The 15,549-nt window shown below is 36.6% G+C and overlaps 1 protein-coding gene across 1 annotated transcript in view; it reads left to right on the top strand.

The window, feature by feature from the left end:
* The window catches only part of HAPLN1 (hyaluronan and proteoglycan link protein 1), a 72,457-nt gene extending 62,493 nt beyond the window's left edge, over window positions 1-9,964 (top strand). The window contains exons 4-5 of the mRNA XM_057538605.1: window positions 3,929-4,231; window positions 6,439-9,964. Coding sequence (XP_057394588.1) covers window positions 3,929-4,231; window positions 6,439-6,728 — 593 coding nt within the window. The 3' untranslated portion in view covers window positions 6,729-9,964. The remainder of the gene's footprint in view (window positions 1-3,928; window positions 4,232-6,438) is intronic.
* Window positions 9,965-15,549: the final 5,585 nt, after the last annotated feature.

Here is a 15,549-nt window from a genome sequence, read left to right as displayed (position 1 = left end):
CTTTCAAGAAAATCTCAAGACATTATTTTATCTATATATACTTCAACATGAGATAAGAACTCATTTTAAAATAAAATTACAACATTTTAATTATAGAATAAGATCTGAGGAACCTTGATTGCTACCTGAGGATGGACACTGGGAGGGACTTGACAATTTCCACCTAGTCTGGGGTAGATGCTCAAGGTGCAGCAATTACATACATACGAGTTTGAAGGCTATGATAAACCACATGTAGCACAAGAGATACCTTGTGGTTATCACTTCCTAGCTCTTATTCCAGGTCCTGACCTTTTTCCATTACCAATTACATCCTTATAGAGGACCATCTACCAATCAGCAAGTTTCACTCAAGCGCCTTGTCAATCTTCTAACGTGCATAAATAAGACCAGGGAAGCGTATCATTTTGAATATCATAATTAAGCTGCCTTTCCAACTGTAATTGTACAATGCCTTTAATCATATTGGCCCTTTAATACCAGATTAAATGCTATGTGCTTCAAAGAATTTTCCCAATTAGAAAAATATCGTTCGTCTTCAAGATGCCCAAATTGTATGGTTTGTATTTATAAGATTTTATTCTGTCTTGGATTCAAATTTATATATCCATAGTATATATATCAAATCATGGACTCTTTGCAGAAAGAGGCCACACTCCAAACTCAAGGTACCCTAGAGTACTGAGTGCAATGCCTTGCTCTTAGCTGTGTTTTAAGATCTGTTTTTCAAATCATACTGATTAAAAAAAAAGTAAACCCTTTGGAAAAACTGACCTACATATGAGTTGGAATTAGCTGTGGAAACACAATTTTTTTTCATATAGAATCTTGGATAGGGTAAAGCCCTCTGATTACTACCAAATTACCCACACTGCTAGAAACAACACCCAGCAAGAGACAAGCCTTATATGAATATAACAAGGAGAGTGTCACTAGACGTTCATGAGTAGCCCAATACAGAATTCATTTGTGCAATCAAAAAACATATAGATAATGATATGAAAAACATATTTGTGCTTCCAATCTTCCACTGTATTGGTCTTCCATTGATGAAAATGGGGCCAAATACACAAAAATATAGTCTGAGAACTTTTAGAAATAGAAAGCTAATTTCAGATATGTACATAGCACTGAAAGGTACTCTGAGAGGCACTGAAGAAGGTAAAATTGTTCTGCATGGTCTCTACCTTTTTATTACTAAAAATATTTACTTTGTGGAGTTACTGAAATTTCCTTAAGCTTTTATATGTACCATGGCATGAAAACCTTTCATATATCCAACAAATTGATATTTGCCAACCACTAGGATGAACTGGTCTGTGCAATTATAAGTCTTAAAGAACGTGTTTTTAAAACATTTCAGTTGACTAAACTACCCACATCATTTGATATTATTCTTTTCCATGTGAGGTATCTTCCTTATTAATCCCCTTTTTAGTAATGCATACCAGCCCTTCATGGAAAAGAGCTTTTGCTTATATTTTGACATATAAGTATAAAATAATCATACTTGGAAAATAATCATATACCTTTCTTTCTCACCCATGAAAGTTTAACTTTTCTTATTTTTGTAATGCCGGATGAAAGCAATCACCATGTGCTCCATAATTCAGCTGTAGGAATTGCACTATTTTCCACAGAGCCAAGAAGGTTTCTGTAATTATAGTCTTAGATGTTGACACCTTAACTAGCTGAAAGTAAAATGAGCAAATAAATAAAATACTAACAAACATGCAGTTCCAGAAATGCCCACACTTGCACGAAACATTTGATTGTTGAAATGTATGCACCAAATGTGTACAATACAGTGAAACTTTTAAAACGTTGGCGGGGACACAGAAATTGACCTTGATTTACTTGGAATGTGTTCTTTCCAGCATCACCAACCATTAATTAAAATCTGCTAAGTAAATCTTTTGAGTTACTATAAGTTGATCATTTATTCTTACAATTGAAAAATAGTAAAATTTTAATATAGGGTTTCACTTTGACTTTGAGTAATGATTGCATGAAATTATGTTAAATTTGAAAGGAACTCAGAAATATATTACAATGGATTTGGAACTGAATCAAACATAACTCAGTGGTTAATCAAGGACAAATTACTACAGAAAAAATTTTCACAATGCCTATGGGAGTCCACCAAACACAGTCTGGTGAATTTAAACTGAGAGGCTGTCTAGGTCTTTAAAATTATTATAAATTAAAATAGCCTGCATTCTCCACTGTTACCATCTTGAGCTATTTGAGAAATGGAATTCAACCTAAATGGTTGAATTTAGGTTTAGATACTTTGAGATTTTCTCTCACTTAAGGTCTAGCTGCCAAGGAAACCTCTACTGGATAAATTAAATATTTTCCTTTTCATTGGCATTCCTGGGGTTGCTGAGAAAGAGGATGGAAGGCACGAGGGGGCAGGGAGCACTACAGCAGCTCCTTCCCAGTGCTGACTGAGTCTTAGCTGGATGCTGGGCACAGCCCTTCTTAGAAGGAGTCATCTTCAGGCCTTCCCCACCTCCATTCCGCCCACTGCGGCAGGGGGCAAAGGCAATGAAGGGAGTCTTTTCCTCCTTACTTTTGGCTCCGATTCAGCTTACAGATCCTTCAGCCAAGAACCTGAGAAGGCAGGATGAGATCAGGAGGCCTTCCTGGATCTCTGCCTCTAGTGGATAGTGCCAGCTGGACTGCCCTACAGGGACAAACGTGTCCAGCAGAGAGACCTTCAGTGGATGTGACTTGATTTAGGCTACTGAAATTTCTTCTCGTAGAGTCTTCCAGGACAATTTCTAAAAGAATACATTTCCTGTGTACTGGTTACACCATTAGTGGGTTGTGCATCCATCTTGTATAGGGCCTGCAGTCTCATAAAATAGCACATTTGGTATAATCCACCAAATTACTGCGTCAGCAGACAGTTTTTTACATTCCACACACTAAAATATGAATTATTTTTAATTATATTTAAAAATTCAAGGCAAAGCCTTGAATAATCACTCGAAATTAATTGTCTTTTAGCAACCATGGGGGAGACATTTTCATACAGTGGTCCTTCATAAAGTCCAACAAATGATGCAATTTTGCTTTCTTATGATGCAATCCTTATCCTTTAAAGAAACTGTGCAGAAAGTTGTGAAACAGCTCAGTCACCTCCCATGATTATCTGACGGAAAGAAATGCTTTTGGAAAGCTGTTGCATCTTCCCAAAGTCAAGTGCCAAGTCACAGTGTTTACATATACTAAGGGTTTTTGTCCTCTAAAATATTTAATCCTTTGGCAATAACTTTGACAGATGTCTATTTTGTAGGACAAGCTTCTGGAAGCTTTTTTTTTTCTATTTGCAATAAAAATGTTTTTAAAAGCTTAGTTTCAGTTTGCAATACATGAATACAGAAACTGAAAAATAGTAATGGAAACATTTTAAAAATGAAAGCTCTGATTTTAGTCGCATTGTTCAGGGACAGAATAAAATAAGATTAAGAACTACACTAAAAGTTGAAACAGATAAGAGAGCCACGATGTTTTTTATGGAAGTGCCTCACTGTAAAAAGTTACCTTATTAATATGAAATAAGACCGCTTAATTATGTTGTTGTCAGATATGCAATAGGGAAGTTCTCAGGGAGCGCTATTTGGAAACTATAATCTGCAGACGAATTGTTTCGGAAAGGAGAATTGTGAGGACTGAGCTGAACTCTTAGCAAAAGAGGTAAATCACTGAAGTTACCGGACCAAAGAGCTAACTGTGAGATGCTCAGAGCTGAGAGGTTGTTTGAAGGGAAATGGGACCATGAGAAAACACTGCAAGTGGAACAAAAACTGCTTCTTCAACTGATGGAGAGTCTATTATGTTTTTCCCCACTCAAGTGGGATTTGCTCGTAGTTCTTACTATTTGTGCCACTAACGATTCCTTGCCTCCTCCTTTGCACAGGTGTGGTATTTCCTTATTTTCCACGACTGGGGCGCTACAATCTCAACTTTCACGAGGCACAGCAGGCCTGTCTGGACCAGGATGCTGCGATCGCCTCCTTCGACCAGCTGTACGATGCCTGGAGGGGTGGGCTGGACTGGTGCAATGCTGGCTGGCTCAGTGATGGGTCTGTACAGTATCCCATCACAAAACCCAGAGAACCCTGCGGAGGCCAGAACACAGTGCCCGGAGTCAGGAACTACGGGTTTTGGGACAAAGATAAAAGCAGATACGATGTCTTCTGTTTTACATCCAACTTCAATGGTAAGATATTAACCATACTGCCTTGTTTCCTATCCCAGAGACCAATACATACTGTGATGTGACATTAAACTTTTAATCTTACCTACTTAAAAAAAAAAGGAAAAAAGCTTTGAAGTGTTGCTCCAGATATAAGAAATTCTGAAATGTCGTAATTTTTTAAAATCCACAGACATCAAGCAAAAGCACATATTTCCATGATTCTTTGGTTTTATTGCATCCAACTGTTATTATGAAATAGTTTAACTGTCACGTTGTATGGAGTCTTTTTCTCACTGCCAAAGGTGATGCTGCCACCGGGTGCCCTCCATGGGATTGAGGCCTCTCCACTGAAGTAAGGATGGCGTCTGTGTCATGGTCTTCTTCTCTAAATGACAATGTCAATTTATTCACAGATGATCAGCAAAGCTTAGGATAAAGAGAGAGCATTATCTCTCTGATAAAGAGAGGGCTCAGGATAAAGAGACCTTTGCAAGAAAATTAAGTAGAAATAACATTGGAGGTGAAAGCAGAAGTGAGAGATCCAGGTTGTATCAGTGCTGATGACTGACTCATTGAATGCGACACAGCTCCCAACCCTATCTTGCTCCTTCCAGAACCAGTGACGTAACATGTAGGGCCCAGTGCAAAATGAAAATGTGGGCTCCTTGTTAAACGATTATTAAGAATTTTAAGGGCTTCCCTGGTGGTGCAGTGGTTGGGAGTCAGCCTGCCAATGCAGGGGACACGGGTTCGAGTCCTGGTCCGGGAAGATCCCACATGCCACCCACACGCAGCAACGGAGACCTGACGCAGCCGAAAATAATAAAATAAATAAATTAAAAAAAAAAAAAAAGAATTTTAAGATGACACAGTAAAGCATTAAATCACGCGTGCGGCCCAGTGTAACTGTACAGGTCGCAAACCCACGAGGCTGGCCCTGGCCCCGTTATTTTATACTTCAGGCGCCTGGTGACATGCTTTGGCGAAAACAGCGAGGGATCAGGGATCAACAAACTTTCTGTAAAGGGTCAGACAGTAAATATTTTTGGCTTTGTGGGCCATATGGTCTCTGTTGCAACTACTCCACGTAGCTTTGTATGTTATAACACAAAAGCCGCCATGAACAATATTAAACAGATGGGTGTGGCTGTGTTCTAATAAAACCTCACTGGACCCGTGCGCTGTAGTTTGCCGGCCTCAGCTACAGATGATAGAACTAACCCTCTTATTAATGTTCCCGTGATGGCTGCCCTTTCTCCAAATCATATCCTCTTAGTCTAGAAAGAACTGGCAAGCATTAATTTAGACTTCAATAATCTGTATTTAAAGAGAGGCAGGAGGGTATCACATTACAATGTGTAATCAGGTTAGACAGTCTGATTCTACTCTGCCTGAAACTAAAAGTCTGAGAAAATCTTGCACTGATCGGTATCACTTTAGTCAGTTGATGTCATATTTTATACATTTCATGCATATTTGATACAAATTGAAGGAATCTCAGTAATTAACACAATTGAATTAGTGGTTGAGACTAACTTGCTCTTTCTTGTAAAATCAAGCAATGGTTAGGTGTCAGAGCTCCCACAGAGGGAAATTGAAAAAAATAACTAACTTCATCCTCTTTGCCAGTGAGTGAACAGACTGAGTTCACATTCTGAGTCCATATTATTTATGGCAAGTGACTTCCTGTACGTTTTGCATTTTCATACTGTAGTCTTTGAATAAGAATAATGTCTTATTGATACCTGTAATGAAAAGGACTTGAGGGCTTTTGATTATTTTTAAATGGACTTTTCTGTCAGGAATGTTTTTTGATCCTTTCACATTCAAATTTTGCCTCTCTAGAAACTTGTGCTGGGCTTCAGTCTTGCTACAGCTAGAATTTAAATAGCTCTTGCTTTTAACATGGAATTCTGTCTTCTCTAGTGCCACAGAAGGGCCCTTTTTGCCACTAATTAGCTAAGAGACCTATCTGTCATTTCCCTTTTCTTTTTTACAGCTCTAAAAGGGCCATGTCTGAACACACATTAAGGGGCAAGGAAAAAACTAATTTAATGGAGAGCAATCTAGGGGCACTACATTTAACTGACAATCCTGTGTTTCAGAACCTTTACAGACACTGCTCTATAGCCCCCTTCATTGAGAAACACTTCCATTTGGGGCTCCTTCCACCTCTGTGGGGCTGAGCCACAGACAGGCCCACTGACCCTCTCTCCTTTTCTCCGCAGGCCGATTCTACTACCTGATCCACCCCACCAAGCTGACCTACGACGAAGCGGTGCAGGCTTGTCTCAATGATGGTGCTCAGATTGCTAAAGTGGGCCAGATATTCGCTGCCTGGAAACTTCTGGGATATGACCGTTGCGATGCAGGCTGGTTGGCGGACGGCAGTGTCCGCTACCCCATCTCTAGGCCAAGAAGGCGCTGCAGTCCTACTGAGGCTGCGGTGCGCTTCGTGGGTTTCCCAGATAAAAAGCATAAGCTGTATGGTGTCTACTGCTTCAGAGCATACAACTGAGCGTGCCCCTAGAGCACGTCAGTTTTAAAGTCATTAAGAACATGTGAAAGGTTTTTTTTTTTTTCAATATGAACTCATGCAAATTACCAAAACTGTGATAACCCTTTTTTACTTACTGTAAAGTCATTTTCATAAAGACCGATTCATTAATTTGTTTTTGTAAAGCTATCATTCAATATATATTATAAATTAATATAATTTTAAGGGAAGCACTACATAAGGAGGCTTTAGAGCCAAACCGTTTAGGCTACACCATCCCAACGAAGTACCCTTTCAAGATCGGGGCATGCAATAGCGTAAGGATTGCTAGGATTAAATTAAGGAAAGTAAAGCTACTCAGAGTAGCAGCTGCCACAAGCACAAATTTTACACATTTGTACAATTTTGAAGTGCACTACAATAAACAGATTAGAGCAACAGATTTGAAATACAGGCTTCTTTACATAAACTGAGATTCTGAGAGGCTGCACAAAACTTAGTTTCACAAGGGAACAATCTACACTTTTCTAAAATATTTCAAAGCTCCAAAAGACAGAATTATTTTACTCTTTAAAAATCCTGCCTTTTTGACCAAAAAAAAAAAAAAAAAAAATTCATATGGACTCCAATGTATAATAACAAGCACAGTTAAAACCCCTTAATAATCCCATTTATATGAAGTATGAAACTAAAATAAGCAGGTAATATTTAACCAATGAGACTCCTACCTTCTTCTAATTAAAATTACACATGCCTGAGAAGAATTGTTTTATCTTTTGAGTAGCTTTACTGAGTTATATTTAAATTCTAAGGGCCATTTGCTAAGCAGCATTTAGCATCTACTCAGGGCAGTTATATAGATAAACTGCTGGACAGAAAAATTGTAAAATTTAGCAGCTTGATTTTATGTTAGCCTATGAAATGTTATTGTCCTATAAAAATAACTTTAAAATATTTAATATTTCTTTATTTACATGACATGACAAAAATTTAAATCATAAAAGGAATGAATTACTATACTTGTCTAACCAAGAAATAAGAACCCAACTTTAAAAATTCTTATTATTCCTATTTGTATATATACTAGAAAGCCCAAATGGTGCCTGTGTTTGGGGAAAAAAGTCAACAAAGTAGTTTTAAACCTCTCTCCATATAGAAAATGTGGTCAGTGATGTCACTTTTCTTGCTGATCATCATTAGGCTTAAATGAAATGCTGAAGCTGTCATCAAAGAGTTTACACTAAAATCTTCAGGGCTTTAAATGAAAGGGTAAGAACAGCTTCAGGAAAACAATTTTCCCTGTTAGCAGCTCCAATCTTAAATAAAGCTCGGTTTTCCTATATTTTTATGACTGTTGAGACCCCACAGGGACCAATATTTGTATTCAAATTACATTTCATGGTTTCCCATTGTTTCACAGTGAGTTCTAATAAATGGGATTTAGTATAATAATCCAAGTATGACATAGCTCGTATGCTTTCATGAATGTTTTTATGTAGATTTTCCTCCCATGAACATGAGTAAATAAATCTGTTTCCTGAATTGATTGTGGTTGCATTCAAAGCTCTGTAATAATTCTAATAAATTTACTCTATAAATGTAGAATTATGTGTGTGGAAGGTATAGAACAATTGGAATTCCATGAAATCATAACTATATGCATACATTATCTAGGCAGAATATTATAAATAAAAGTAGATCATTTCTTCCACCAAAAGCATATCTGGAAATTTTCAGATGCTTTCATATTAAAAGATGAGAATGTATGCATGCACAGTTTTACATTAGGTTGGATATGCAAATTGTACAAAAAATATAAATCCAAAGAGATTGTGAGGTTTAACTCAAACACTGCTAATACAAATAGAACTCAAACTTCTAAATTAAAAATACCTGAATGGTCTAGGAGAAGATGAATATATTATTCAAAGAGGGACTATCTCCAAAATAGTGACTCTAGTACCTCAAATATGGGGGTTAGCTCATTGGAGGAAACCCATACTTGAGTGATTATTGCCCACGTTACAAGAATCTTATTGGAATTGCAAGTGGGAACAAGTTTCTATCGAAGCAGATATATAATTTTCAGTTATTGCTGAAGAACTCTACCTTTATAATATTAAGCATAGTAGCATTTCTTAACTTTTGAATACTTACTAGTACAGGAATTGGTGCTGATCAAAATCTCTGGAGTGACTGTTAGCTGATTAAAATCTATACTGACTGCACACCATTTTTCCATGCTTGTAAAAAAAATATATATATATATATATAAATATGTCTTAAAAGAATGAATACTGCTGGTCAGAATTTTTATCTTCTTCTGACTTCCCCCAAAGGACCAGAGTTCCCATACCTTTTTGGACTCCTCCTTGAATAAGAGTTTCTTTTTAATGTTCTTATTTTGCCATTTTCCACCAAATGTCTATTTTCCTACTTCATTCCTCAAGATATCTCACTGAGAATGTCTGAAAAAGAAAGGTTATCCTAACACAATTCCTAACAGAAAGTCGGTACAACACTGGTTAATTCAGAAAATTGCTCCTCAGACTTGGGTACCAAGAGTATCAGAGGGATGAGATGGGAGTCTGGGTTAGGAAATCTTTTGATCATTTTGTCCATAATTAACACTTGGCCCATTTAAGGAACAAAGTATATCTGCAAATTTCACTGACTCACCTACATTGGAAAACCTAAACAAAAAGAAATGATTCATATAAAAGACAGTATAAGAATAAAAACAAGTTAGTCATGTTAACACTGGAAGCCATCTTTTAACGACTGCTGCCATATTTTATCACAGTAATTTCTAGTCAAATACGGTATTTGTAAATTTAAACTTTCTCTCATAGAAAGGGGGCCGGTACCTGTTAAAGTTTTATTTTATGCAATAATATAGTCACTTATTATTTTGGCAATTAGAAGTAGTCTCAAAGGAGATTCCAATTTGGTTGCTGGCAGCCATACTGGGTTTCTTGATTTCAATGCTCCAAAGAATATGGTGGTCTCAAGGAGTAGCTGACCACTAAAGAGGGAAGGATGCAAAGGGAATTACTCATCCATTCTCAGCATAGAATGCATCAAGAATGATCGATGGATAACTGACACAGTTGTGTTGAGAAGTTAACTGTATCATAGCTCACTACTGCCAGCACAGTAATGACGTACAACGAGAGAAATGAAAAATACAAAAGTCATTAAGCCACCTGATTAAAAGGAAGTCAGTATTTCAAGGCATTTAATACCTACCAAGTACAAATCTGAGGAGAAGAACCAATCTGTATTACAAAAAAAAAAAAAAATGTTTTCATTTTCTGTAAGATACAATGAACTGGTAAACAAACATTAAAAGTCAATTTTGTGTTACTGCAGTATCTCTTGATTCTTCTGAGTTATAGAATCTTAGCTATTTTTCTTTGTGTCAAACTCTATAAATACATTATTTCAAGAAACGACATTTAACTCATCCTTATTCTGATACATTTGAGTTCAAATTGTAAACACAATTGAATTCCCATTTCCTATATTTTGTAAAGTTAACAACAACAACAAAAAGGAGTATACCTGTGTTGTTGTTAAATCAGCAATAGTACTATCCCCAAATCTACTGGCTTTTTATATGAGTCAAAGTACAATTTATTTTGTTCACCAGGTCAGCAATCCCAGGAATCTGTGGTGTCATTGATTAGATTTACATACTTGAGATACTGTATGACTTTAATTAGTAGTACTGAATTAAAAAGAAAGGTTTTAATTTTCTTACTAAAGTCCTTCTCTCTAGCACTGTACACTCCAATAACAAGGAACATATTTTTCAATATTTCCATTCCTTCCTGAATTTTCAACGTGGAAAACAGTTTCTGGATATTCCTGGTATTTAAAAATGGTTTCTTGGGTGCAAGAGTCTCTTGCTGATGCAATGACTTGAATGCAAGCACACCTAAAACAATTTGGGTCACTGACATTCAAACAGAAAAATGTACTTTAAAATGTTGCCCATACTTATTTGGAATACACTGAACAACGTTGGAGAAGAAAGTCCAAGGATAACATGAAATTAAATCATCTTCTTTTAGTGTTTAAGTTCTCACACAGATGAAAGCTATCACCTTCACTTTTCCAGCAAATCTCTTGTATTATTAAGGCTAGGTCATATACAAACCTGCTTGGTACTAATATTGAAGGGTCCTATGGGTTTTCATAGTGCTTAAATAAAAACAAGTTCACTGTTCAGATGTGATGGCCTTGGTTCCCTACCAAGTGACAAGGCTTAATGCTAAGACTATTCTTGAGTAGAAGCGACCCTGTCCAGGATGGTCAGATATGCAAGGATAGTTTAAAAAAAAAAACCTCAAGCGTTACATTAAAGCATTATTGGGTAGTATGATTTCTTGGGCCCTTCATTTAGGATTATTTAGGGGCAGAGCTTAAGATGGCTCTGAAGTCTTTGCTTCTCTATAGGTGATATATTTAGGAAACTGACAGCAGGCTACTCGCTCCAATCTTAAGGAGGAAATTCACTGCACACACTTTTTTTTTTTCACCAAGAGCAAACAAAGCTTATTTATTTTCTCTATATTTCTTTCAGGCCAATAAAGTTTTGTCACCTCCATAGCCACTCATCATCTGAGACAACTTGGGTCAGCCCAGAGGGTAACTCCATGTCTTTTCTGAAATCAAACAATTTTCCTTCTCAGCTTATCTCTGTTCACTGGGGTTGTCCAGTTTCACATGCCTCAGCTATAAAAAGATGGCTGTTTCATTCAGTTGGTATCTGACTACAGCCTGAGGTCCGTTTATTCAGGAGAGTATTCCCAAGGTGGAGAGAAAGCTTAGATTCTTCATTTTCTAACAATGAAACTATTGGTTTGATCAATAAATGTAAGATTCTTGGATGGGGATAGAATTCTAAGAATACCGTGTTCCCATATTTTTCTTTCTAAGGAAGGAGCCCGATTGCCAGCTCTTCATCCTGCTTGAAATATCTGGGATTCTTCTGTTGTTTTAAAATTTTTTTAATGTTTCTCCCTTTGATTTTAGTCAATGAAAATCCTGCCTGCCAAAACTCATATATATGTAGAGAGCAGAAAAAGATAAAAAGCAAGGGAGTTTGAGGTTTTAGTCTTTGAAAGGCCCTTCTTTGAAGATACTGAGAATCTTGCATGTGAATCTGAAACAGAACTGCAGAACCACTCATTTATTATTCTGATAAATAAACATATTTGCGTGTAATGACTGCTGTGAGCTCAGGGGAAAGATAAATACAGTCCTTTGTGGCTCTCCCTGTACTTGAGGTCTGCCAAATTGAACATCCTTGCTCCATGGGAAGATACTTATTCCTGTGATAGGAGCCAAATTTCAAGCAGCTGAGAAGCAAGTTCTGCTTTTCTAATTGAAAAAAAAATTTTTTAAAGCCAACCTTTCAGTTCAATATACATAAAAATTCAATAATCTATCAAAGCAGTTGTAAGCATATTAGAATCAGCTAGGGAGTTTTAGGAAAACTTTGAGGCCTGGGTCTCTTCTCCATAGATCATGCTCAATGGTACAACCTGGACATCAGGATTGTTTAAACCTTCCCCCACAGACCCCTGGTTAATTCTAATAAGTAGCCAGGGTTGAGAAACACTGGTCTTAACAGACTTAGGAGGAAAAATCAAAGCCATCCCACTGATATATGATTGGATTGATATTTATAGTTCACAATTAAAAATAATTTTTAAAAATAGTATAATTGGTTTGAATTTGATCAAACTTAGAAATTCTTCAAATGTAAATATTTAATTCATTTGATTTGCTCTTTTTCTTCTAGTAATAGTTCCCATTATATTAGCAAATGTGTTGTAATAAGCTATTTATCTGCCTGCCTGCTCTACTATTGTCACTTCTGTAAAAACTACTTTAAACCACATGTATCCTAATATCAAACTCTTTCCCATCTAAAGTACCAAAATCCCAAGGCTATAACAATAATTGTGTAAAACATTTTGGGGACAAGAATTCAAACTCCACACTGAAGCCAGTGGCTTCTGAGATTTAGTTATCTCAGGAAAAAAGACCTATGCTCACGGTGAGCTTTACATTACAACATGGGCCCTCAGACCCAAAACAAAACAAAACGAAACAAAAAACAAGCTAACACAATGCTGGTAAAATAGGGAAGAAAGATAATGAAAATTACTCAAAATTCAAACATTCAAGGAAAAAATACTGTTAAATTTTATAATATCATATTTTCCATTATGTTTGTGAAAAGGTCATGCATGGTTTTTGATAAAAATTAAGTCATCATTACAGATTTTAATTAAACACTTGCTAAATCAATTAATTAATTGATTCATCAATTCTAGTAAATATAAGATGTATGAACTATGTCATTAATAAAGCTATAAGTGATTTCCTAACTGGCCTATGAATCTGACAGAGCTATCTGAGTCAGCTGCAACTCACCTTGAGGCAAGTGAAAGACTTGAACAACACGATTCAATAATAAATTAGCTTGAAATGTCCTTTAGCCATTCTTCAGTTTCCTTAGTTTCCTGGCCCCTCCAGAGAGCACAGAGGCCAATGGTCTAGAATTCACAGAGGGAGTGGGACCTGGCCCTTCCTTCCCTGGCTTTAGACTAACAAAGGAAAGACTAGTGGCTCAAGGCATGGAGGCTTCCTATCAGAATACTGCCTGTGCAAAAAGAAAGCATAAAGTTCTGTTTTGTATCCTCCCCACCAAGAAGAAAAATTTTAAGTTCTAAAGAAAAAAACAAATTAACTAACAGTTAATAACAAATTAACTGCACTAAGGTGCACTAACAATATAACAGTTACCTGCCACCAAAAAGATAGAAGAAATTGTTGAAGTATGACAAATCCCTTGAGAACTGGCTCCCTATTAAAGGGTCATTGGAGGAAAGTTCAGGCATCAGGGTCTGGAGGGTTTGATAGGAGAGCACTGCTCAGGATGAACTTTGGAAACTAAGAAATTCTCAAAGCAATAGACAGAGTAACAGTATCTAGAGACTGCTGCCTAATGCCTTAGAGAGTCTGCGGAAGAAAGTTATCCCTGTGACAGTGGTCTGCAGAAATGCCCTTATCTTACTGACCAAAGCACTACTTCACAAGTCAATTTTGACATGTAATGTAAATGAACCACTTCCAATTTTGTTTGGAATAAAGCAAAGATAAATAAAACACTGAAAATATCACTAAAGCTTACTGTTACTTGAAATGTAAATATTTATGTCTCTTCACATATAGAATTTTTTAAAAACATCAAAAATTTACAAGCATATAGTATTTATCTGAGGCTATAAAACTTATTCCCTTCCATGCAAATACTCAAAAATGGCAATTAAAGAAGTTGTGTGTTGTCTTTATGATCTCATCTTTGTGCAGTCAATTTATTAATACGCACAGTAAAGCCTGGAAGGATATACACTAACATACTCATAACATAAAAGATATATACTAACAAACTCATAACATAAAGGGGTTATCCTTTTTCTTTCTACCTCTGAAGTTTCCACAGCAAAGGTGCATTATGCAAAAATTGTTTAACAAACTCACCTGCCATAATATTAGTATATTCTCACTGGAGTCTAACAATTTCCAAAAAACTTGGAAAAAAGTATTCCAGATTTGATTCTAAGAATTCCTGCCCACTGTACCATCCTCGATTCCAGGTCTGCCACTATAAAGCCACCCTGGCTATCTCTTGGTGTGGACTTGAATCACCTGCACTGCATTTCAAGAAGTGCCGTGCGCATTTTGGATAAAATGATTCTTTACTGTGTGAGATTATCTCACCTTTCAGGGCTCTTAACATCCCTCACTCTTCCAGCCACTCACTGCCAGTGATTACTCCCTTCCAATCAATCTAATAACTCAAAACACACCACACAAGTTTCCATACATACTCAAGATAGGCAATACTGCCTTTTTGGGGAACAGCCTGAGTTTTCTATTATAAGGTGGATGATCAGAGTAAAAGGAGAACTAAAGAAACCAGTGGAACTCAAGCCCCAGTGGAGCTTTGCTACATCTACTATAAGGTGGGCACAACCAAGCTCCTGCCATAATATCCACCCGAGCTAGATGAGTGTGCTTTTCCCGAAAACCAGCCACCTCTCAGGTGTTCAGTCAAGGTTGACCTTCTCCAAAAAGCCCTGGAATATTTTATCCAACTCTAATATCTTATCGGCAGTGGTCCATTTATGAATGCCTGAGATAAGGAGGGAAATAAACTCATCTCAGCATTTATCCCATTGGTTAAGGTTATTTGCTGATTAAATGCGTTAAGTGCTTCTAAGGGTGCCTGGCGCTAGTAGGTGCTCAGCAAATGCTATATTCATCATTAGTCGTCATTACCATCATCATCATAATCATTATTTGTGATTTCCTTTTCAAGCACAGTATATCAAATAGCAACTTTATAATGACTGCCCTCTAGTCTACTATATACCATGCTCTGCACAAAGCAAGTTATTCCTTCTTCAATCTGGTGATCAATTTAAGACCTAAACAGTTCTTGCCCCACAGTCAAAATTTGGGCCTCATAAATTGTACCCATATTTCTAATAGACACAATGATTCTGTCCTTGACAATGTAGTTTTCAAAAGAATTACCAAAATTCTTCACAAACATATGTTTTTACAAACATTTATTTATTTTTTAAAATTTTTATTGGGGTATAGTTGATTTACAATGTTGTGTTAGTTTCAGGTGTACAACAAAGTGAATCTGTTATACATATATATATATCCACTCTTTTTTAGATTCTTTTCCTATGTAGGCCATTACAAAGTATTGAGTAGAGTTCCCTGTGCTATACAGTAGGTTCTTATTAGT

The sequence above is a fragment of the Balaenoptera acutorostrata genome, chromosome 2, assembly GCF_949987535.1.
Source record: "Balaenoptera acutorostrata chromosome 2, mBalAcu1.1, whole genome shotgun sequence".
NCBI classification, from domain to species: Eukaryota; Metazoa; Chordata; class Mammalia; order Artiodactyla; family Balaenopteridae; genus Balaenoptera; species Balaenoptera acutorostrata.
This window is presented reverse-complemented; position numbering and strand designations above follow the sequence as displayed.